This window comes from Bombyx mandarina, chromosome 10 (genome assembly GCF_030267445.1).
Source record: "Bombyx mandarina strain Sakado chromosome 10, ASM3026744v2".
Taxonomy (NCBI): Eukaryota; Metazoa; Arthropoda; class Insecta; order Lepidoptera; family Bombycidae; genus Bombyx; species Bombyx mandarina.
The window spans coordinates 7230288-7256209 of NC_143217.1; the positions used below are offsets into that span (position 1 = coordinate 7230288).

Here is a 25922-nt window from a genome sequence, read left to right on the forward strand (position 1 = left end):
CAATGAATAGAAATAAATGATATCAATTAATATCCCAATCCAATAACGGTAGACAGAATAAAAGGTAAGAGAGTGCTCAAATTTGTGCAATAGAAAGAGAGCTTCATTGCCGTATCACGAAACATGGTATGTCTTTAAAATGCAAATTCTTCATGAAACATAAGTTTTACTATTAGAAATATTAATTGAAAATCATTATTTTGATCAGTTGTTTTTGTTTTGTTGCTTATTTCTTATTTGAAATTGTTTATGATATATCCACACAACAAAAACAGAATTGTGAAATTACTATATAGTAAGGAACGTGAATTTCGAATTTTGATAAAAAAAATTGTTCTCTAGTACCTACTTGTGTTTTTAAGAAACACTTATGTTTCTACTTTCATATTCGCGCTGCGTAAACAGATCATATTTTTTTAACGACTTACTCGTAGATAAAGTAAACGTAATTTTTTCTCACAACAAAGATCTTATAAAAAATCATTTTTTATCATAATTTTCCCCAACATACAAAAATTACTTTTAAATGAATTCTTACTGTCTAAGGGATCACTCTTACTTAACCAAGTGACGATTCAATAAGCCTTCTATATCCAACCTTTGAAGCAGCGGCAATATTGTAGAGTGGTTGTACCATTTTCTTAACTAATTAAATTTAATAGGCGTCTTTAAAATACTATCATTTAAATTAACATCCTAGAAGGAAATTATTTCCGTTTATCATTCTTAACTTTTTTTCTTTTTTCAATTTTCAGTCATCACACACAATTCGCTTTCAAAGTTCAATGTAATACGAAAACGGCCTATTTCTGCCGTGAAGCAGTAATGCGTTTCGGTTTGAAGGGTGGGGCAGCCGTTGTGACTATACTGAGACCTTAGAACTATATCTCAAGGTGTGTGGCGCATTTACGTTGTAGATGTCTATGGGCTCCAGTAACCACTTAACATCAGGTGGGCTGTAAGCTCGTCCACACAGCTAAGCAATAAAAAAAAAAAAAAAAAAAAACCTACAATTATAACAAAGTCCCGTTATCTTCGGACGTCACCAATCCTTTCCAATTGTAATTTATAAATAGTTTTTGTAAAACAACAATGTCCTAATAGGTATACGGTTCTAGTAACGAAAAAAAAAGAAAACAATGTCCCGCTTGCACCCGGTACAAGGGACACTCAAATAAGATTTCAAACATGAAAAATATATAATAAAAATATCTTTATAGTCGGTCTGATACTATTTGTGTTAAGCTCCAACAAACAGATATACAAATCATCAATCGATTTAATCAAATCAAAATCACTGTAGGTTAACTTATTTCGATTTTTATCTAAATTAATGAGATAATCAAATTTTTTATTTGTTCTTTCTTATTTTAATAATAATTCCGCAATCTTAAGCAAAATCAAAGCAGCAATGTGGTCTAAGCAAAATGGATCACTGTGTGATTATTTATGAAAACGATAATTTTAAATAACTAAAGTGAACCGTGAATCAAATCGGAAAATTTAACGAGTATCCATACATTCTAAACATTTGGTTCAGAGATATAAAAGTAGTATCTTCTTTTCGTCTATGCCGCGAGATATTGTAAGTTTTGTAGTAATTCTTTGTTCTGCTTCTATTTCAAATAATTACCAGTCAAACTGAAATACACAAAATACTTTTTTTATAGCTTTCCAAGACAGACACCCTTTATAATTCACGGTTTGAATAGTAGACACAGCTCCTGCTTATATGAGTGGTGCGCTGATAAAAAAAGATGACGGAATCATTTCAAACAACTCCTCAGAGCACTCCCGATGGAACACATGCGGTACAGAGTAGAGAGAATCAAAATTCCATCAAGACCCAAAAGATCCAAATGAATTTCACTTTCAATAAATTTGAAAATTCTGAAAGTGACATTCCACAGTACAATGTATTAACTTTATGTAGGTATACAACAGGCATATTTGCGAGTTGCTCAGGCAAATAAGTCCATAAATAATACTTGAATGAATGAATCAAGTTTACTTGTTGGTTTTATTTCTGTTCTTTGCCGATTTCATTGAAAATTCATAACGCGTATCACAAAAGAAACGAGGCCTCTAGCCATTCTAAGTTGTTCTTCACTAATGACGGAATCACGAATGGTTTTCATCTTTAATGTTAAGAATTTTCATTTCCTTAATTGACGTTACAAATTATACGCTTTTTAAGTAGTCTAAAATAAATGAATAACAAAAAACGACTTAATAATAAAACATTTTACATTTAATCATAAATAATTAAATTAGTGACTCCGAATGCTTGCAGCTAAAAACGATGGTTATTCACTAGGATTACGAAACTCTGGATAATTCACGTAAATGTGCACAAACACTATTATCCATTAAGCTGTTGAAATGTATACATTTTCACACAAATCTCACTTTAAATGTTTAATGTTTATAACATAAATCTGCATCGGTACAGATGTTACATTTTATCCAACACGGCAACGTGCATACAATGTTAACTAAAATTTCCGCCAGACTTCTTACTTGGCAGCTTTGCAATCCTTATATCTATTTTAATAGCTGTTTAGCTAATATGTGACTTACGCGATCAATTTGAATTGTTTAACATTTAAAATATTATTAAGTTTCTAGCGCTAACTCGGTAATTGTTATTTATTTTTGGTAGCACATTTGTCTTAGTATGCCTATTCAAAAAGGAAATGAAGTGTCGTAATTATATATTTTTTCAGTTTTCACGGTAATGTAATATTTAATAATATAAAATACATACTTTTTAGGGCAGTTGAAAAACACTGAGGAAATAAAATTACGGGATCACCTAAATGATTTTCCGACTTTGTTTAGTGATTATGAAATACTGTATCTCAGTCAGATGTGGTCGTACTGAGTCGTAAAAAATGTAAGTAAAAATTTTGTAGCTTCAAGTCTACTTTAGAGATCATTTGGCATAAAATTTCGGAAGCTACGAAGTTCACGTAGCCCTAAGAAATGAATCAAGAAAAATGCTTCTTTTAGTTAAACTGATTGAACTTTAGATTGAATATTTAGCTTAATCTTCCTTTGAAAATGACTAGGTTATTTTAACCTATAATTTATTCCCTTGCTGTAATTTAAATGAATAATATACTTAAAATATTGCTCTACTTCCTCAGAGAATACTAATGGTTATTATTAAAATGTATCTAAATTAATTTTATGTACAAGTGATTAAGAATTACTCTAAAATATTTTAATCCCCAAAGCTAGCGACATTCTAACTAATTTTAAAATAAATTAAGCTCCATATTACATGGCATAGAAAGCTTTATATTCTACACCGTAAATTGTCGTAGAAAATTAAAATAATGAAATACACATATACACACCTTTACTTTTTTCTTTTTTTTTTTTTCAAATTAACGCACTATAGTAAATTCTTTTCATCACTGTCATCACGATAATGTTACATACTTATTGGAGAAAATTTTCGATTACATCTCTGTTAGAAGCTAACAAAGCGAACGGGAGCAACTTATGTCGTTGAGAATAATAATTCATAATTATTTTAATCGGAACATCGTGTCCAGACTAGAATTCTTGCGCGCAAAGTACTGAAACAAATTTCAAATCGGCACTACAAATCGCGTGCTACACGGTGGCCGTCCCCATCGAGACTGATGTTCCGCTCAGACGTTTTAGACGGTTGAGAGAGAACTTAATGCCTGATATTAGATAGTATTTAAACCAATGACGAAAAATCACGTAGGACGAAGCAACCTCCCCCGAGCGTTTGATTTGCAGTCGTCACTCACGGAATTGTGAAATGTACCACGGAAAACAAAATAGAGTTTTTACATTTTGAGTTTATTTTAGTCTTGCCATTTCATTGCATAATAAGGCATTATGTTGTTAACAAGTAATTAAACGTCCTATCATATTATATATAAAAATATTTTATGTAATACTGACATAGAATGTAATATAATTCAACGAATGCCATACAATCTTGCTACTTTCATGTTTTAGTTATTCGGTAGGGTTGTTATCTATACATATAAATAATATTGGAGTGTCTGTTTGTAATATTGAAATAACCGCTTTATACTACATGCATATGAATATATGTATATACGGTACATACACCAAAATAACGCTTTTTACAATTTTTGTCTGTCTGTCTGTCTGTTTGTTCCGGATAATCTCGAGAACGGCTGGACCGATTTTGACGGGACTTTCACTGACAGGTAGCTGATGATATGAGGAGTAACTTAGGCTACTTTTTTTAGACTAGCTTCGCCCCGCGGCGTCACCCGCGGTACGACAATAACATACAATAACAATAACATCGCGGGACTCAACTATGAATAATAAAATTTAATGTTTCCGAAGCGAAGCGAGGGCGGGTCGCTAGTATGAAATAAAATACCTGTTAAATATTTTTCTTTTGAATGTTAATTTCGGGTTACTCTCTAACGTTGTTAACGTCACCCACCCTTTGGGACATTGCCTTGAGTAAAACGTAAATGTATACTACATAAATATACCGAGGTAGACAACGCAAGGTGCGCTAAAATAAACAATAATATTGTTTGTTGTTTTGCTCGTTGTTTGTTTTTCTTAATAACTAAGTATTTATAATTTTATCTGATTCTAAACTTTATTTTAAGGAACTACAAGGAACAATTGAGTCGTCTATTATCAAAGGTGGCAAACTGTGCATTTGGACAAAAAAATGTTATTGATATGTCAATACAGATTGATTTGAATATAATCGTCTCCTTCAAAGAATACGGTTCAAAACCTGCATTAAATAAAGGTTAATACTTAACCTAATTTATCTAAGATGTCGTTCAGAAGAGTTTTGTGACTGCCAATGGAATACAAAGTCAATAATTCGTTTTTCTGATTTACCAATAGTTGTCCAAAAGTCACATTGCCGGCTTTGATAATAGTCGACTCAATTATTATATTCATGTCAAGAATATTTTATCAACATTTACTTGAAAAAATAATCAAAATTTTCTTCAAGACCCCACATTCTTAGTTTTTGGGAAACCCGATCTTATTGAATTCCGAAATATAAAATAAATAGTTCGTTGAAATAGGTCAAACTTCTTACAAAAATATTTCACATCAAGTTAGCTATTAGAATTTGGATTTCGAAATAAAAAAATCAATCTATTACCACAATATAATTGCCTATGTTAGTTTTAGTTTGTGATGATTCAGTAAATTATTATCGTAGCCTCTCAAGTTATGGATTATCTGATTAAGCATCTAACTAGAAGACCGAGGTTCACTAATCCTTATGAAGTAATATAGAAGTATACAGTGCCGCTGATAACTCAGTACGTATTTAGGCCCTTATAGTTCGGCTCGAACTTGCCTGAACTTTGGATACAACGTTTTATCTTCCATTATTACTTTACTAAAAGCTTCCCCGATCTCTCGGGTAAATATCCAAACTATTACTGAACTATGAACTAACCATTCATCAGTTTAATATAAAGTAAAGGTGTTTTTATCGATAGATTAAAGACAAATTCTATTTTCAACCTATATGTAAATTACAAAATGTAATGTACCGCGGTCCCGAGGTTGTAGAATACATAAAAAAAAACGATATCAAAAAATCTTACTTCAATCCGATAAGTAAAATTCATTTTACAGTGAATCTGTATCTGTAAGTCGAGTGGGAGCTGTAAAACGTGAGTTATATGTCTTAATATCCGTTCAATCGAGACCACAAGTCGGCACGTACCACTTCCAGTTTACGTACGATACTACGTAAATTGATATTGCGTACTTAGGTACACTCCGCAGGGACACTTTTAAATTAAGTTTGCTTTTGCGTTAAAAACACACCCGTGCGGGCTGCGTGCGGAATTTCATTTCAAATATAATTTGAAATGCTACCAAACTGATATTAAGTGGTGGTTCCGACAACCCTAAGAATTATAGTGACGTTACTTGATATTATTTGCTTTGAAGTAAAGCTTGGCGATAAATGCAACGTATATCCGTAAAGAAGAGAATACATAAATAATTCAGTAGTCATCGTGGGCTAAAAGATAAAACGCCCGATATAGATGAGTATTTGAACACCAGCATAGTCGCAGTCGTTTTGTGGAAGACCTTGCTAGATAGACACGGGGACACCGAAATATCTTGTACGCCTATTGAGAGGCTTATATAAGAAAGGTACTGCTTCGGTGGGCATGGTTGACGTTCTCTCTGGTAACTTCCATCCAAGTGCTGGATTTGTGCCAAGGTTACCTTCTATCGCCACCCTCAATCAATGTGTACACCGAGCTAATAATGCGCATCACTTTGAAGAGCTTGGCAGATGGCGTACCAATTGGTAGGTATAGGATTGCGAACTTGTGATACGCAAATGATACCACTTTATTTGCAACCAATGTGCAACATTTGGAGAAGCTACTGTCGGGGATGGAGCACATGTTACTTGAGTTCCAACCCTTTAGTTTGAATTAAGGATTGATCGCAGTGAAAGAATTATTGTCAATCGGGCTAAAAATAACTCACCGGACTTGACTCAAATAGCGGGCTGCGACGTGGTCCAATTCTACATATATCTTGGAACTTTAATCTCAAATAATGAGACCAAATTAAAGGGCGTATGGCTGTTACGAGGTCGACATTGGACGGACTAAGGAAGGTATGATGAAATAGAAACATAACTAAGACCACAAAGATCAGACTCGTTAGAACACTAATATTCTCCATATTTCTATACGCTGCTGAGACGTGGACTGTGCGATAAGTGAAAAGAAAGAAAATAAACGCTCTGGAGTTGTGGTGCTGGAGAACAATGCATAGAATTTCGTGAACCGAATTTCGTACAAAGATCTCGATTCTTAAAGAACACGGCTTCAAGCAGCGTCTGTTTTAGCGTGCAGGCATGTTTCGCAGCCAGATGGCGGGTCGAATCGGTACTTTGTATTGGGTAATCAAATTTGCCCAATGGACCAAACCAATCCAATGGACCAAACCAATGGCCTAATGGACCAAATTAAAACTACAGTGGGAAGTCCCCTAAATGAGTGCAGTAGGAGGGCCTCAACCGGCAAGAGATGGCGGGACAACGTGTAACGCGTCAAGCATGCCCTTGCAACACTATATAATGATCACGACCACTCTGTCAAGAGTAACACGATTGAGACGAAGAAGATTGTCGCACTGCTCGATTTGTTTCGATATAAATTTATGTAAAAAATACGTATATGAAAAGTATGTATACGCTTCTTAACACATGTACACGATTACTTTACACGATGAAAAAATATTAACATCGTAGAATAAAGATCAATACAATCTAATTTTCCGCCCCAGTAGCGAAAGTGAAATCAAATAGAATTTAGTGCAAAATCATAACTATCATTTGGAATTGACATTCTGTGAGGCAGCCGTGCGGCTCATGCTGTCTCGTGCGCCTTCCACACGTCTCATCGCCATCTCCTCGCAGACACCGGCGTCCGACATAGCTCGGTCTGCTGCCCCCTCAACCGGATATCCGGTCCGACGTAAAAAAAGGTCGTGTTGAAAAGTTTGATTACACAACAAATGTTCCTCATAAATACCCCAAGGCTAGGACTCACTTCATTAATAAGGGAACCGGAAAGTCCGGAAACATAGACACGGGATAATAATAAACCTACCCAGACCCCGAATATCGATTATCTTAAACTCTGAACCGTAACAGTGGATTGGGCCCGTAGTACAGAAATCAGACTAACTAACCAGTAGACCAACGAGGTGAAATGGTATGGTTAGTTTTGATTTAACATTAACTGATCTTTTTATCTTTCGAAGAACACAGAACGTGCACATTTAAATACACATTTTGGCCCAGAAGAACAAACAAACATTTTAAGAGTGGTGAGTAAATTACAAAACGTTGCTATTTAATTCCCAAATTACTGGTAACGATTTCATCACCATCAAAATGGTACGTTTTGACTGTGGTCATACTATCATATTACTGGGGACTTTAAAAATCACAACACTGAGGAAATACGAACCATACCATACACCTAAATAGATTAGATTCTTCTGCCATTAGTGCAGAAGGCGGCCTCACTCACAGTCAAGACGCAGCTAATAGCTTGGACATATGAAGACTGTACGGTTTCTGGTGCGATGTAAGGGGTGTTAAGTGCCCTTTCTAAATAAAACAAGTTAGTTCCAATTTTACTCCGTATATTGTTTGTCACATGTGTCTGACGTGTCGGGTGGGCTATGTACGACTGACCAATGCAAGCGATACAAAACCGCATACGTTACTAAACTGTGTCCCTACAAAGACAATCTTCATTCTCGTATACGTGTCTACGTAACACATGCATCTATCTAAAAGTTCACGATTTTTCCGACGGATTTTCTACGAGACTTCTGATGAAATCTTTAAATTTCATACTAACGTTCTTCCTCCTTGCGTCGTATTCCTCATTGCTGAGGGTCGTGACCACCCTTTTGTATCACCTTCGCACGCACGATTTTTCTCCATCCATTCTTGTCTCTGGCGGTGTGGAGGGCGTTGTGAAACGTGGAATCAAGAGCGGTGCGGATCTGGTCGGACCAACGTATTGGGCTGCGCCCCCGAGGTCTTTTCCCATCTACCTTACCAGTCACGATGAGCCTCTCGAGATTGCTACCATCCTTCCGTGCGATGTGACCAAAGTATTCAAGGACTCTGCGAAGACACTCGGATGACAGCCGCGAGGAGATTTTGAGTTCTTGCAAGATTGATACGTTGGTCCGAAATGCTGTTCACGGAATACGCAGCATCTTTCTCCAGCACCACATCTCAAAGGCGTCAATGCGTCTGCGGTCTGCAGATTTCAGTGACCAGGTCTCAGCGCCATACGAAAAAATCGAGAAAACGAGAGTCCGTACCAGTTTGGTTTTGGTCTTTACGGATATGTTGCAATCTCTCCAGATTTTTCCGAGCTGAGTCATGGCACTCTTAGCCATACCAATTCTCCGGCGCACTTCCTTCTCGCACGAGCCATTGTTACTAACTAACGTTCTTAAAGATAATTTAAAAGTGCTAGGACGTTCACGATTATATGGAAGTTAATTTAAATTCTGAAGCTATTGTACTCTGAGTAAATATCTATGGATCACTTTAAAACTTTAACTGAAGTAAAAGTCAAACCAAATCAGTTTTTACTTGAGCTATAATTTTGTAAAACTTCACTATCATCCAATTAAGGTGTTTTGTTGGTTTCATCATGCCTAGCTTGACCTTCTCAAGCACATAATAATATTGTTATACCTTCAATAATATTTTAAACAAGGGCCATTCAGCCTGACATTTAGGTTCAGCGAAGAACTTGAATGAAAATAGTGGACCATCTTGTGGCAAAAGTTTGTACTTTCACTTTTAAGAATTGTGTAGCAAAATGCAATACCTTATTATGAAATTTCGTTATCTATTACATATATTAAATTTAGGAAATATGAACATAAAGGAAACACGGGTCTCCTGATATTTTCCGTTAAACAGTTTAGTGTTAATTATAGAACTTCTACCATGTAAAAGTCGAAATCAATTATAGCATGCATATGGAATAGGAGAAATTTCTCCTCCGATATGAATATAAAAATCTTATTTTAATCGAAAGCCCAAAAAAATCTCAATCTACTCATACTACGATTCTCAATTTACTTTTAAAATTGCTAGCGTGCCACCGTAATGCTACAATTTTCAATCGACCCCTAATTTCGTCATCCCGTTCCTCGTAATGGACTTCCTTTTGTTGTGTTCTTGATCGAAATGCCAATAGAATTGATGCCAATTCACGACTCGGAATGCGAAAAATACAATCTTGTGAAATGTACGCACATATGGGACGTGTTTTAAGTGACTTTTAAGTTGCAGAAAATAACGACGAAAGCACTGCTACATCGTAAAAACCTTTTATTAGCACTCTTCTTATACCTAATCGAATAGCATTTGTAAAGTTAAATGTTAAGAAAACTTAACTATCTTGTTACAAACTATAACTAAGAAATAGATTAATTTTATTATAATTGACAATCGAAATCTTCAACTGTACATTTGAAAATATTGTTAAAATTCTTGTAAGGTTTTTGCTAGCAAATCAAAAATAAGGAAGATCTCAATTTGCGGCGTCTGTCTTTTTCATGTCAGCTACAATATTCACACATGACTTTTTCCCTCATTTCGAGAACACCTTTACTGAGTATGAGTCTTGAGAGAGCTGTACAAAATCTTAAAACCTTGGATATTTTCTCGAACGAAAGAATCGAACGATCTTATTATGAAAAAAGTTTCTTATTATGAAAGATCGAATCCGGAACGAGGTGATCCGACAGAGAACCTAAGTTATAGAAATAGCACAGCGAATTAGTAATCTGAAGTGGCAATGGGCTGGCCATTTTACCCGGACAACCGATAACCGTTGGGGTAAACGCGTTCTTGAGTGAAGACCGCAAATTGGAAAACGCAGTGCAAGACGGCCTCAGGCTCGGTAGAGTGATGATCTGTGCAGGGTAGCTGGCAGGAACTGGATGAGAGAAAGCGAGGATCGTGTGCAGTGGCGAGCAATTGGAGAGGCCTATGTCCAGCAGTGGACTGCTATAGGCTGATGATGATATGAAAAAATAACCTGCAGAATTTAACAAATTTCGTAATTACTGATAGTCCCCTCCATTGGAAAAGAAAGCTCTGCTGATGTTTTGCGAAATAAACATCAACATCAACCATCATCAAAGTGATAACTAGGTAAGTTGTTCATTAAAAGGTAAGCTCTAACCATAAGACAGCCAGGTAAAACGTCACTATCAAACATATCATTGACCTGATCTTTAACAGTGGCAGTCGAATAGATGTTATAAACTTTTGTTTATTCAAGAAGAGTTCATTGGTTGAATGAGAAAACCTTTTGATAAAATAATTAAAAAGAAATTCACATATTTTAAGTACTTTTTACTATTACTTTTTACTTATTACTTACTATTTTAAGTAAGAAGATAAGTATGTTACTTATACGGGTAAATTCTCACAGTCACCCTTAACCGTATATGCATAATTTATTTGCGTACATATATGTATTTTGTAATTGGACTTACGCAACGCAAGTTCCAAGTTTCGGGGGAAATACTCACACGTTTCAATAACGCGTTAATACATATACGAGTATGTACGTTTTGGCATAATGATAAATTACGATCTATCAAGTGACTAAGCAAGTCAACCGCGGCTTCCAGCTTCAAGAGAAATTAATTTACCTTCTAATTCTAAAAATCAATGTGTCGGCGTTTAAACTTCATAATGAAAGGATTTTGCCATAACAAGTAGCCAAGATTTGTGTCAGAATATTTGTAATGTTTAACTAAGTAATAGTATAGTAAGTAATTTGAAAATAAACAACACGGTACACTAATGCGCAAAAAGAGTTTCTAAAACCTAATATAACACAATATTTACATGCATATACAGTGGTAGTCATACAATTAAGAGAGCTTATTTAAAGGGCAGATAGATATTTTTCAACCTAACGAGTTTATCTAATTCCATATATTTTTTGGAAATCTTTCGATGTTCCAAAGCTTTTCCAGTCCGTCCAACATACTAGCGGTACATTCGTTGATACACTAAAAAATAAATAAGTAAACTTCATATATTTTATCTGAACTTAGTGATAAGTTGCACAGAATGGTGCGTGCCCATATTGAAACTGCCGTAGGGCAAGCCCAGCCAGCATTTGCAAGAAGATATAAAAACTGGGCAGTTAGACAGTGGAAAAATGTTCTTTTTTTCTGACGCGACAAAATTAACAGGTTATGTTCTGATGGAAATCGATATGTACGACGTCCTCCAAACAAAGAATTCGACCCTAAGTACACAGAAGGGACATTAAAGCATGATGGGGGTAATTTGAATATTGGGGGGGCGGGGGTTTGGGATATGGTTTTAGACCTATTAAGCTTAAAAAGAAATCATGGATCAATTACAATATAAAAATATAATGGAAAAAACAATGTTAGCTTATGCTGAAGACATGCTTCAGGTTTTTTTTATTGCCAATGTAGGCAGACGAACACGCGGCCCACCTGATGGTAAGTGGTTACCGTCGCTCATGAACGTCAGCAATTCCAGGGGGACAGCCATGTCGCTGCCTACCATATTGTTTATACATTCCAGCACGACAAGCATACTTAGGGAACATACGCATTGTTAGGGAATTACTCACACTATGATCAATTTCAGCCTTAGATTGACCAGCTAACAGTCTAGATCTAAATCAAATAGACCATCTTTGATGCAGAGTTAAGAAAACAATCCATTTCATATAATTTTATAATTTAGTCAAATAATGTAACTAGACCCACTGGGAACTAGATTTAAAGATAGCGTAAACGATTTTGATAAAGCTCAAGCTACGTTGTGATGTATCAAACCGTCCTTCCTTGTGACTATATTGGTGTGAAAACTCACCACACAAAATAAAAAACACGTGTGGCACTCGGGGACCGCCGCGGTAAAGCTATTGCATAGCATTTTTTATCAACTTATGCATTTATGATTAGACAATAATAATTTAATATTAAAACATTAATAAAATAAGCCACCGCTATATTTTTAAACATTAACAAAATCAAAACATTAACTGTCCCCTTCACACTGATAAGCTAGACCATGCGAGAGAGAGATGCGCATACAACGTCACGCCGCGCGCTTATTCACAAACACTACACAAGCGCAACGTCTAAATGTGTTGAACGCGAGCTACACGGTAGGCGGAGTGGGGGGTGGTAGGTTTTATTTTCGTTACGGAATTTCTTAATTCGGTCGCCGCGCTCAAAGCCCGCGATAAAAGCTATGCAATAGCTTAAAATATTATTATTTCATCTATTTATATATAAACCAATATACATCATATTAGTAAAAACATAAACGTTTTACAGTTAGAAAATTAAAGGAGTAAAATTATTATTGCAGTATCATAAATTTTCACAGTAACGATTACTCGATTTTACGAATACATTTACCGACCAATTTATTTATTCCACCCTGCATAGTTTGTTCTGTTTCTAGAACAGATAAAAATATAAAATCGTCGAAATGAAGTTTATAAAAATTATTCCTCGTATTTTTAATCCAAATTATTTATGTAACTTATTTTCGATTTCCTACGTATATTTTTTCGCACAGTGTAACCTACTAGTATAATAGCCGGCAAACTTCTTGAGCATTTGTTGACGTAGTGGGGGTAAGTTTGCGCATGGTACACTCACGTGCAAAAACATTATTTACTCTGCGTCATAATGCAATTAAATTATTAAAATCAACATATGTATTTATTTATATATTTATGAGAACATCAACAAAAAATATAGGTTAATAATTGTAATAATTTAATCTTGGGGTAAAATAGATATTCCTTCTATTAAGTCAAAACTAGAGCTGTTGCCAGGTCTTGGTTCAGTTGAAGCGAAGCTGGTATTTGTAATTTTTTTTTTCGTTATCATAATCTTGACCATCATCATCACTGTTTTTATCACCCGAGTTGGTATCATCGTGATGAGTCGACATAGGGATCATCGGTGTAGTTTACAACTCGGTCGGTTCGGTCTACTTTTTTGTCTATAATTAATTATTTTTTGAAGATATTCGATTCGTAGTAATCGAATGTAACTTTTTTCAATTACCAGCTTCCGATTATTTTCTGTTTTTTTGCCATCTGAAGCCTAGCTCTTTCATAATTCATCGTAAACTTCATACCGAGCCATTAAAATTTATATCTTATTTAAATTTTTCGAAGCCTTTCTACGGTACGGAGTTTCGCTGCTTGGTAACTTTCTTCTTCCCTGATCTTTTCTAACCCGGAGTCCGAAACACGGCGAGCAAGCCAGAGCCTTTAGCTTCGTTAATAATGCACCTAACAGTACTCACGGATGTTTTGTTGCTTCCGAAGTCTGTTTTACTTTTTCCATATCATTCTTCCCCTGTTTTATAATGAAGCAATATACATCGCACATAATTTTTCTACCCTTTCTTTTGAATACTACACCAGTTTGTCGCGGCATAGTGTATTTTTTATAAAAAATCAACAAACACTCAACAAATAGCAATGGCAACAAAGTCAACAAGCAATTATAACAAATAACTTAACGATTAATAACGATAGACTTTTCACTGTACGCAAGCGTACTTTTGGGAGCAAGCGGAACGAGGGCGCGGTGCGGGACGCAAGGTTCGACTGATCTACCAATAACGCGCTCGATACGATTTCCCCTGCCGTCGCGCATATATTAAGTGTATAATCTATGGTCGCGCCTCACCTTCACCACCAAAGTGATCTAAAATTCGGTTCTGCGCAGTCAAGGTCATTTGCTCAAGAAGTTTGCCGGTTACTATACCTAGTAGTTCATTTTCCAACTGGAAAGGCGAAGATATTGCACTATAAAGCCTAATCTATTGTATATTCTGTTTTATGAAAAATGCTATGGAGCGAAATGAAATAAAGTTGATTAACTTGAAATAATCAATTCAGATGAAATTAAATGAAACGAAATTATCCCATATCATGAAATTCCTTATCGAAATTATCTCATATCCCATATCATGTCTAGTCTCTGTAAAATGGTGGTCATTTACTAAGACTTTTTAGTGGACTTTTGGAAAGCTCCCGAGAAGCTACTTCCAGGGGTTTCTGTAAACGAGAAAATTTTAAATCCACCACCTTTTCTTCTTTTTTTTTCTAGCAGCCTTATGTATTCAAGTCAAACATTATGTATCATGTACATATCATCAATCATTAATTAATATGTAAGGCGCACAGATGATTATCTCGGAAAATCGACATACCCAGTATTTTACCACGTAAAAACTTGTTTTTTTTTTTTTTTTTCCTACCTATGCTGATAGCCTATTTGATGATAGGGGCTATTTCAGCGTAACCCTAACGTTTGTAGGTGAGCTCACGGGGCTCAAACCTGATGACATTGCTAACACGAACCCTAGCAAGAGCCATGCTTCGCAGAATCTACCACCGGATCGGAAACGCGACCCACTGAGAAGATCCGGCGAGAAACTCAGTGGGCTGTGTCTGAGAGTTAATTTACTCGTCGAGCCCTTCGTCGCAAGCGACGAGTTCAACGAGAACGGTGACCGGTGCTTGAAGTACCTAAAAGCACCGTTAGTGGATCGGGAGGATCCGAGATGACGTATTTTGGGCGACGTCGACTGCTTTCCATTCTGTCCGCAGGATCGGGAATGTAGTTACCGGCGGCCACGATGAGAGGGTTCTCGTGTCGTGCCGCTTTATCGAAGTGGCGCATCGACGCCGACTGAAGATACTTACTGATGGACTCTAAGTCCAGGTCGTCATGGAGGTCGACGTTCCTGACGAACCACGGGGCTCCGACGACTATTCTGCAAAAACGGGATTGAATAATTTGAAAGGATTTTAAGTGAGTGCGGGCCGCGTGAGCGAACACTACACTTGCATAGGTCATGACGGGGCGTATGCAAGTTTTGTAGAGTGTCACCTTATTTCTAAGGGACATTTTACTTCGCCTGCATAATATCGGGTAGAGACGTCCTAGAATGAAGGCGGCACGGTCGCGTACCGCCTTAATATGAGGGCGGAATGTCATCCTTCTGTCGAGGGTGACGCCTAAATATTTGATCTTCGGGGCCCACGGTATGGGCTGGTCGAACATCGTGATTGGGCGAATGGCGGAGGCGGAGGTGTCGACGCGCCTAGACGAGAGAGGGATGCTCAACGTGGTGTTTGGAGGGCGACCCCTTCTGAAGAGCACCGCTGTGCTTTTCGTGGGGTTGATGTCGATGCGCCACTTCCGGAACCACTGTCCCATGGTAGTAGCTGCGGTCTGAAGTCGTCGATGAAGCAACGCCTTCTTCCTACACGAGTAGTAGATGGCGGTGTCATCGGCGAAGAGCACCAGATGGGTCTCCGGAGACCGGGGTGTATCATTGATATACAAACTAAATAGTAGTGACCATTGACCCCTGACTTTAAAACTTGCGACCATCCAATTATATGTGAATTTTGAGAACCGTTTTAGGATGCCAAAATACGAGTTTTTATGTGGTAATATTAATATACTGGGCATGTCGATTTTCCGAGGTCAACCCCCTATAATGACTGGACTATTAGTGTTTTCATTTGTAGTAATTAGGTACTGTATCAGCTGGGAATTTTTTATGTTTTTGGAAATTATTTCTGGTAACCTCCAACATATACCAATATTTTCTACTAATTAATAATTGAACTTAACTTACCACATTAATTTTCGTAAAAAATTAATATTAAGCTTTTGTAACAAAATTTTTGGCTGTATGGACTTTGTTCCTGTTATCTATCCAATTCGACAATGACAAAAATTACTAGATACGTTGACGTGAACGTATTGCGGTGGTCGATGATGGTGATTGCAGTTGACACGATACGTTTTGCCGGCATAATTTCGAAAACAAGTACACATGAAAAGTGTAAAATACAGAAATACAATGTATTAAACAGTGACGTCAGACGTTTTTAACATACAATCACTAGGTTTAAAGCTAGTAAATTGTATAATAACAGATTGAACAATATGTCGCGACTTATCCGCATTTTTATTTCTTTACTATGTGTCATTAAAACTGCTACGGGATTAGGTGAAATCATCTACGCCATAAATGCCGGAGGTCCTGCTCATACAGACATCTACGGTATTCATTATGAAAAAGATCCATTACAGGGACGAATTGGCACTGCATCAGATTATGGTAAACAATTGGTTATGATCGGCAGAGTTAATCCTAAAGATGAAATACTTTATCAAACTGAAAGGTATCACCACAGCACGTTCGGCTACGACATTCCGGCAAACAAAGACGGCGATTATGTTTTAGTTTTAAAGTTCAGTGAAGTGTATTTCAGTTCCCCAAACATGAAAGTATTTGATGTCGTCTTGAATGGAGACCATACTATAGTAGCCGATTTGGATATTTTTGATAAAGTAGGAAGAGGTGTTGCTCATGATGAATATATACCTTACACCATAAAGAACGGGAAACTCTACTATAATGAAGAAGAATCTGATATTCGGGGAGGAAAAATTAAAGTTGAATTTATTAAAGGATATCGGGATAACCCAAAGATAAATGCCCTATATGTTATGACAGGCACAATAGATGAAGTTCCCAAATTACCACCTTTGGTTTGGCCTGAAAATGAAACTGAAGAAGCAAGAGATGAAATTGAAGAAAAGAACACCAAAGCGAGACGTGCTAGTGGGCCAAAACAACCAGACCCATATGTTATGGATGAAAGCTCAGTTTTGATTCCAGTTTTCATAACAATTGGAGCATTTATACCTTTGTTATTCTGTCTTTGTAAATTATAAAAAGAAAATAACTAAATAGCAGTTTATGTTTGTGTGTCTGTGTGTTGTGCTTGCCATGTAGAATGCTAAGATATTTAAAAAAGAGCAAATATTGAAAGGATTTTTTTGAAGACTTAAAAGTTTTGAGTTCAAATTTAATAGAAATTGTGTTGCTTTCTCGAATTCAAAAAATACATTACAATATCAATTTATGACTTACATTTTAGATTTTGCACTGATCTCAAAATTTGTACTTTATAATCATGGACTTAATGTTTTTTTTTAATTTGAGATGTTGTGTGATATAAAGTTGAATTAATATTTATGAATGAAGTAATGAATTTCAAACCTATTATTAAACTGTATTTCAAAATATACCTAGTAGTAAAATAGCTAGAACAATATGATGTTGGTACCCGTCCCACATAGAGCATTGTGTAGAATTACACTTAACTTATAAATGATTTGTGATGTTTGCAAATAAAGTTGTATTTAAAGTATGTAGTGCCATATTTATTCTCGATGAAATTCGTAGTAAATCAAATGTTCTTTTTTAACATACTAATAGTTGCTTAGTGTGATATTTCTGGACCAATTTATTATTATTCACATGAATACAATGAATTAACATTCACTAACACTAATGTAGTTTAACCATGGAAGATTCACTTTCTTTATTGTGCCCATTTCTGTTATAATACTGTTATACTGAAATAACATAATCAGACCTGATCTGATTGTAATGATCTGATGTGTAAAAGTGGAATTATTTATTGCCACAAAAAGCAAAAGCACCATTAATGGATCGGAAGGATATGTAATGACGTGTTTAGGGCGACGTCGGCTGTTTACCATTCGGTCCACAGGTTTTTTTTTTTTGGTCAGGAGGAAATCGCCGGACTTCCGCCCTTCTCTGGGGATGGCGGGCGGGGTATGTCAGAGTCGAACTGACTAAAACCTCCTGTCGCTCAACAACCAACGTCCAAACCTCGCATGAGACAGAGCTCATGAAAAGGCAAAGGGGGGAAAGTGGAGCGTTTAGTGCGGAGCACATCTCTCCCATTACCCTCCCCCTCGGGACGCCGGACTGGCGGTCGTCGGCGCCATGACCACCAGCCCTCTCGGTCGGCAAACTGTCCGAAGCCCGCCTAGATGGCGCCGGTTAGAGTGGGTTACCCTACGGAATACCCCGCTGGGCCAGAACCAGCGTGGGTCGAGGATAGCCGGCCTTCCATCACCCGGATGCTCTTGCGTAAAACGCGTGCAGAGCAGCTTGCACGTCGTCTTCTTAGGCCCCCTCGCCGGTCCCCAGATCGACATGTGAGGGGGACCCGAAACACTTAGAGGGCCAGGGCTTGGGCGAGATCCGCCTCCCTGGCCCCCGCTCGACGGTGGCGGGATTGTGCGTCTCTCACGCGCCCCGCCGCCTCCTTCTGCGAGATGGTACACTCGCAGAAGTCGAGCATCGCCTTCCACGACTCGTCGTCGCCGAGCATCGATGCCACAACACTCGGCAACAAGTCGTTTCCTATTTTTGCGACGAGGACACGGCGCCACCCCTCCCATGCGGGGCAGGCGACGAGCGTGTGCTCCGCCGTGTCCAAGTCGCAACCACAATGGTGGCACTCTGCCGTCGGCTCGGCTCCGATCCGGTGCAGAAAATTTTTTTTGAGGGGCTAACTTCATTCACCTCCGATTGCCTGGGTGGCCTGGGATATCCAGAAAATCCCAAGCTAAGTGCGACCCTGAAATTCGGTAAGTATAAATAAATGTACGCACGTTATATAAGTAAGTCAAAGGCAAAAAATCAAAATGCATGACATAGTGTTCAAGTTAACTCTTTATTACCTTAAACAATATAACAGTAGCTGTGCACTTGGCACAACACGTCATTTAAACAGATGTGTAAAGACAATTCCGGATCTTATTGTTATTCTGTTAACAATTATTACACTAAAAAATAGTTACATAGTTGATAATGTTAAATTAACGAATATTAAATTATATAAAGCAGCGGATTGTTCGCCTGCGAGTTAAGTTAGGACAATAATATCAGTGTAAATCATTACATTATAAATCCGCCTCATAGTTTTAATAAATCTAGCATTGGTGTAAGCCTACAGTGGTATTTGGGGATTACGGGATCCCATTCCATGACCGCATGGTGAATACCACCACCACCTTGAGAAATGTCGTCGAAATAATAATATTATTATGATACGATCTGACATCGAAATTCGACCATAAACTGACATCTCAAGATTTCGATTAATTTTACATGCATAATACTATTATAAATCAATTATTCGTTCTGTTTTTATTTTTATTTTAAAAAGACGATAAATTTCTAAATTGTTTGTGGATTTTCGAAAGATCGTCAATGGCTACTACCTAATTAAATTAAATAAAACAAAGTCTATTAACAACTAGAGAAAACAATCGTACTTACTGTTTTATTTTTGCAATTCTACACGGAATCTTAAGCAATTAAATCGACCACACCATTTAAGCTGCTGACTATTAAAAAAATCTGCGTACCTGGACAAAATAGGCGCTAGAAAAACACTAAGTGGGTACCTGCCTAGATATTCCAATTCTACAGTAATCTGGCAAAGAAATATGAAGGAATAATTTCCAACAATGTAATATATATTTTTTCTACATTTAACTATTATAGATACTTTTTTAACAAATGTTATAATTATATGCTAAAGCTAAAGTTGCTTAGCCTTTATTTTAGGCACAAATTTTATATTTTATTTTATTATTAGGTAAATCACGTGCACTGCTTGTTCTTTTCAAATTTGTGTTAACACCGAAGGCGAGTGTCTTATTATGGTCCTCCCAATCTGAATTCCACGTGGATAAAACTTAGTTTTCCCTCCTCTTTAACTTCTGAGATAATCTTACCATTTGCATTAACCTAAAAAAGAATTTTACGAATCAACATCGACCATTTGGTCTAACTAAAACTAAATACTAAAGGTATACTATACCTATACATATACATATAGGTATAACGCTTCACTAAAGGCTTTTTGTTAAAAGCTTAGAAGATGGGCTCTGAACTCCTTAATGAATATACATCAGCGCTCAAAAACACACAGATGTTCAAATCTCTGTTGTTTTAGAATAAAGTTTACCTAGGTCCATCAAGAGAGAGAGAGAGGCCGTCCCAAAACAACTTGGCGTCGTTCAGTAGAGCAGGAATTGGGCATCTTGGACATGACAGGGGAGAAAGTAGAACAGACTGCCCAAGACTGCCCCAGCAGAGGGTAATAGGAAAGAAGGAAAAAGAAGAGGTCCATCAAGTCGAAACACTTGATTGTTCCGCAGCGTATGATAATAGTAGTAATAACCCAGTGGTAGAAAACCAGTAAGTACAAAAGACAAATATGTTGACTAACAGGGGAGAAAACAACAATATCATAACAAAAAAATCCATTTTCTTATTAATTACAGTATAACTCCTGAACAGCTAGGTACCTACTAACCAAAATAAAAAGAAGAAAGTTGACTAGCACAGCAGAAAATGATACCTTAATGTTCTGTCTTTGCCTATTAACTTAGACATTTTCAAAATTTTGTTATTTTGCGTTCCGATTGGAAAATACCATTTATTAGAAAGAACCATTACATTAACTCTATTGTCGTTTCGATCAAGACTCCAGGCTACTAGCGGCATTAAAGATTTGATGTCTATGGGCTCAGGTATTAGTTTAACAAATGACTGCGAATCAACTACCTAGTTAAGTTAATGAACTAATGAAAACATTACATTTCCAAATATATTAACCAAAATGGACTGTTATAGACATTTAATTTTACGATATCCAATATTACAACACATGAAATACTTACGCATTAGACGCATTTTCATATTTAAATTCACATAAACCTTTATCATTCTTAACAAATCCTTGTCTACAAATGCTCGGCGTTGTCGTGGGCGAGGTCATATTTTGTTTGTTTACTGTTTCCGTAATTGGAGAGCTGTCGGAGACAGTATCCACAGTAATAGTTGAAACCAAGCCTTCAGTTGTAGAAGCTTTTGACGGTTCATGTAGGGAAGAAATTGTTGTCACATTATCGTTTACAACTAAAGCAAGTGTACTTGTTTTATTCAACGGTTTTCGTGTCGTGCCTCCTGATGGTTTGATAGTCATTTCCGAATAATCGTAGGCGTAATCATAATCCTGCAATTAATAAGAGAAACCAATCTGTATTTTATGTTATAATTTCTGTAGCAGAAGTGTATCTAAACATATTTATAGCAAACATAAGTTGCTTGATGTTTAGGTGTACCTGGAATTTGTATCTTTTTTTTTCTGTTTATTTATTATTCAAACATCACACAATGTGCAATGGCAATGTGTGTGACCGCTTTTGATGCAAATATGACTATAATGAAATATACAAAACGACATTTCGTCGTGGCCTAAAAATAAGACGTCCGGTGCATTCGTATTCGTATATTCGGAACCAATTTTTATAATGAAATACGTACTTAACAAATGTTCACGATTGACTTCCACGGTTAAGGAACAGCACCGTACAATAAAAATCAAACCCGCAAAATGGTGGGCAGCCGTTGTAACTTTACTGAGACCTTAGAACTCATATCTCAAGGTGGATAACTAAGCTGACTCTAAGCAAATCAATGCAAGCAATAATATACCTATAATATAATATTCTAGTTTCGACCAGTGGAACAGCGAGACTCACCTAGATATTGTAATATATTTAATATATAATAATTTCAAGTACCGATAGATGATTTTTTTCTTCACTTTAATAGCAACCTCTTATATGGTAAACACTCATTATAGTCACTGATGTCGACAGGGCTTTATGTATCTTAATTATTACTTTAATATTTTTACTACATATTAGTCATAATATAAGATACAGGATCTATTATTTGTGACTTAACTTAGAATACAGAGGAATGTATCCGTCTCCATAGCTACAAGTCAAGGGTGCGGAGCGCTTGAACAAGTCTGCATGGACGTAGCCACTGGTAACACCTACCGTTGAAGCTCTCGTTGCATAAAGATTGGTTGATTGGTACCTTTGTGAATCCGGGATACAAAACCTAATCTGCCCTTGTATTTCACCATTCTCTTGATCTCAGAACCATAATACGAACCACTATCCAGGAGTTAGTCAGGATGGTAGCTAGTGGTAAGATTAAAAGCCGTGTCAAATACAGTATGAATACGTGTTGCTAAGCCACCAAACGGGCAGAAGAAATACACTTAATACGTGTTGTAAGATACGGTAACGGTGTACACTTAGCGGCGACTGAGCCTCCACACCCATGAACGACGGTAATCAATTTATATCAGTTAGATAAATTCATACCTTCAATGGTCATGTGAATTCTGGTGGGTAATTACTGATTTTTTTAAATAAAAATAGCTCAAAATCGTAACTGCTTGCCACAAAAATACAATTTTAAAGATGTTTTACTATTTGTGATCATATATCCTAATCCATTACTAATGCCACTAAGTAAGTAATTATTTAGAACGTACACACTCACCACATAATCATCTTTGCCTTTCATTAAAGCAAAAATCTGAACATCGTTCAGTTCGAGTTGCACATTTAGTTCACCTGTTTGTCTCTGATTGTATGAAGCTGACTGAACGCATTGACAAAAGAAAACACAGAATGCCACAACTAGTAATTTCGTCATTATGTTTAGTTAAATTTGAGTTAAGACAATACTACCTATGTGTGATAGTTCTAAGGCAAAGAACAGACGCGACTGGTTCGTTAAACAAGGCGCCCTGTGCGCCGTTTGCTTCAACTTAGTTATTTCCAACAACTTAACAGTTATTTCAAGTAACCGCGGGAAGGTCGATAGCCTTTGCTTGTGCACCAAGTCCTCCGATTATGTGGCTCTGCGCATATTTTTCTTGCCGTTTCAAAATGAAGTGATCTATCTACGAATTGTAGTTTTAATTGGTTCTTAAAGTTTATTTTAACTTATTACTATATTTCTAACTTATTACTATATTTCTGCACCCAAAACATTAGCTACTTATTATATATCAAAGTATATTGTATATCAAAGTTACAAATTGTGGTGGATTTTTACAATATTATAGAATTTATGAGGACTTGTATTTACTACCAACTAGCCATACCAACAAATTCGCTCAAGTGGATACTCAGTGTTGATATGATTCATGTACTTACTTAATTTAATTAAATAATACACCTAACATATGGTAATTTAAAAGCAATATCTACACTAATATTATAAAGCTGAAGAGTTTGTTTGTTTGAACGCGCTAATCTCAGGAACTATTGGTCCGATTTGAAAACTTCTTTCAGTGTTCATTTATCGAGAAGGCTATAGGCTATAACATCACGCTAAAACCAATACAAGCGGAGCACCAATAAAGAATGTCTCAAAATCGGGGTTATTTTTACCTTTTGAGAGCTTCCGCTGCGTGCGCTGCAGAAACGGTTAAAGTTTCACTAAAATAATGTATGACAGAATTGTTTCCCTTTAAAAGATCTAAAAAATAATCTGTGACAGCATATTTCTATATGTTAAGGTTGGCTCACTATAACGTTTTTTATGCTAACCAAATTTGTTCTAAAATAAAGCATTATTTGTGAACTATTAATCCGTGCGGACGAAGTCGCGGGCAAAAGCTATTAAGAAAAAAGGAATAAAGCAATATTAAGAAATATTAATAGTTGTCTAAAGAAGAAATATTTAAACAAGAAATCTGATATACCCTGATTTCAAACTACGTTTTGTTTATTTATTTAGTGATTATAGATGGGTGAGCGAGCTTTAAAATGTGTATATAAATAAGTTGTAAGTAAGTAACTAAATAAATAAATATAAAATGTTTATCCAGTTTCATTTAAACATTTTTCTTTAGGCTTGATAAGGATGGTTTATGTGTAACAAAATCTTTGAACGTCATTTTCATCGACTTCAAGACGTGCGATTAACTTAAAAATTTGCACAGTCGTCGACATCCAATGACAATACAATAATTTTACCTTAGTATCTTCTGGACTAAACTTCACTCTAATATCCTGATCAGTATCTACAGAATAAAAAAATTGAAAATAGTTGTTAGTTCACTTTGCTTTTAAGCTTGTTTTTTTAACTGTTGTACCTACTACATTTATTATTGTTTATTTCATAGGCGGGTGAACGAGCTCACGGCCCGCTTTGTGAAAAATGTTTATCGGAGACCATAGGCAAAACACAACGGGAATACTGCAACCCGCCTTGAGGCATGAGGTCGATGTCTCGATTATATTATATATGGGCTTTATTTCTTTATATTATACATGCAAGGAGTAAATCACAAAAATTAAAACAAACGTCACTAGAGACAGATAATGTTTTAGAGAATAAACTTACTTGAGCTTATTATTAATAATATGGGGGAAAAGTTCCTTCGCATTTTTTAAACTAAAAAAATAATTCGTGGGGTGGTATTTGGTTTAAACGACATCATGACACGGTGTAATGTCGCTTAAACCATTTGTCCGCTACCCAAATACGATAGGAGTTTCGCATAAGCTCTTTCAGCTCAATCTATTTTCCATACAGGGTGCTACTTAAACTAAGACATAGTCGTTTTGTTTCCGATAATTCGCTTAATCGTTAAAACATTTTGATCCTATTATTTTTTAAATGCATTTCGCTTAATACAAACGATAAAATGAAAGGATGAAACTTAAAACACTTTTACTAGTATTTTTATAAATGATTATATAGTAAGAATACCAGTCGATCTTTCAATTGTTAAATTTTAATATGATACATTTGATTCTTGTCATGCGTTAAAAATCATAATCATTTAACCAGTGTGCTTAGTGCGAGTTTTGGAACGTTCTCGATAGCGTAAAAGTTAGCTCATATTTGTATGGAATGGGACCGTTTGCGTACGTTTGCCGTCAGAGGCGCTGTTCCAATTGCATACAATATTGGCGTAACTTTTATGTTATCGAGAACGTTAAGAAACTAGCACTAAGCACACAGAAGCGCCGCTTCAGTCGCATTCCAAAGTACAGTGTTCACGTAAAACGCTTCTAAATCGTAGGTATCGGAAGTACTTTAATTTCATTATTTAAACCTATTTGTTTTAAGCTATTGCATAGCTTCTATCGCGGGCCATGAGCGCGGCGACTGAATCAAGAAATTCCGTAACTAAAATAACCTGACACCCCCACTACGCCTACTATGTAGCTCGCGTTCAACACATTCACACGTTGCGCTGGTGTAATGTTTGTGAATAAGCGCGCGGCGTGACGCTGCACTGCATGAGCATTATGAAAAGTCTGCCCATCTCTCTCTCACGCGGTCTAGCTTATGAGTGTGAAGGGGACAGTTAATGTTTTGCTTTTGTTAAGGTTTATAAATATAGCGTGGTCTTATTTTAATTATTGTTTTAATATTAAATTATTATTGCCTAATTGTAATTGCACAAGTTGATAAAAAATGCTTTGCAATAGCTTTACCGCGGCAGTCCCCGAGTGCCACACGACTTTTTTTTTTTTTCGATTATGTCACA

The 25922-nt window shown here is 36.3% G+C and overlaps 3 protein-coding genes across 3 annotated transcripts in view; 1 reads left to right on the forward strand and 2 right to left on the reverse strand.

The window, feature by feature from the left end:
- Positions 1–3667, reverse strand: part of msR (myosuppressin receptor) — a 38037-nt gene extending 34370 nt beyond the window's left edge. The window contains exon 1 of the mRNA XM_028185622.2: positions 3363–3667. The gene's annotated coding sequence lies outside the window, so the exon portion shown is untranslated. The remainder of the gene's footprint in view (positions 1–3362) is intronic.
- A 12722-nt stretch (positions 3668–16389) lies between these two features.
- LOC114251392 (malectin-A) lies at positions 16390–17864 on the forward strand. The gene has a single exon (XM_089730344.1). The coding sequence runs from the start codon at positions 16591–16593 to the stop codon at positions 17383–17385; it is 795 nt and encodes a 264-aa protein (XP_089586470.1). The 5' UTR covers positions 16390–16590; the 3' UTR covers positions 17386–17864.
- Positions 17865–19186: 1322 nt separating this feature from the next.
- On the reverse strand, positions 19187–23199 carry LOC114251394 (uncharacterized). The gene is made up of 3 exons (XM_028185630.2): positions 22910–23199; positions 21226–21560; positions 19187–20287 (listed from the first exon to the last, which is right to left on the reverse strand). The coding sequence occupies exons 1-3, from the start codon at positions 23063–23065 to the stop codon at positions 20236–20238; spliced, it is 543 nt and encodes a 180-aa protein (XP_028041431.2). The 5' UTR covers positions 23066–23199; the 3' UTR covers positions 19187–20235.
- Between the last annotated feature and the right edge of the window lie 2723 nt (positions 23200–25922).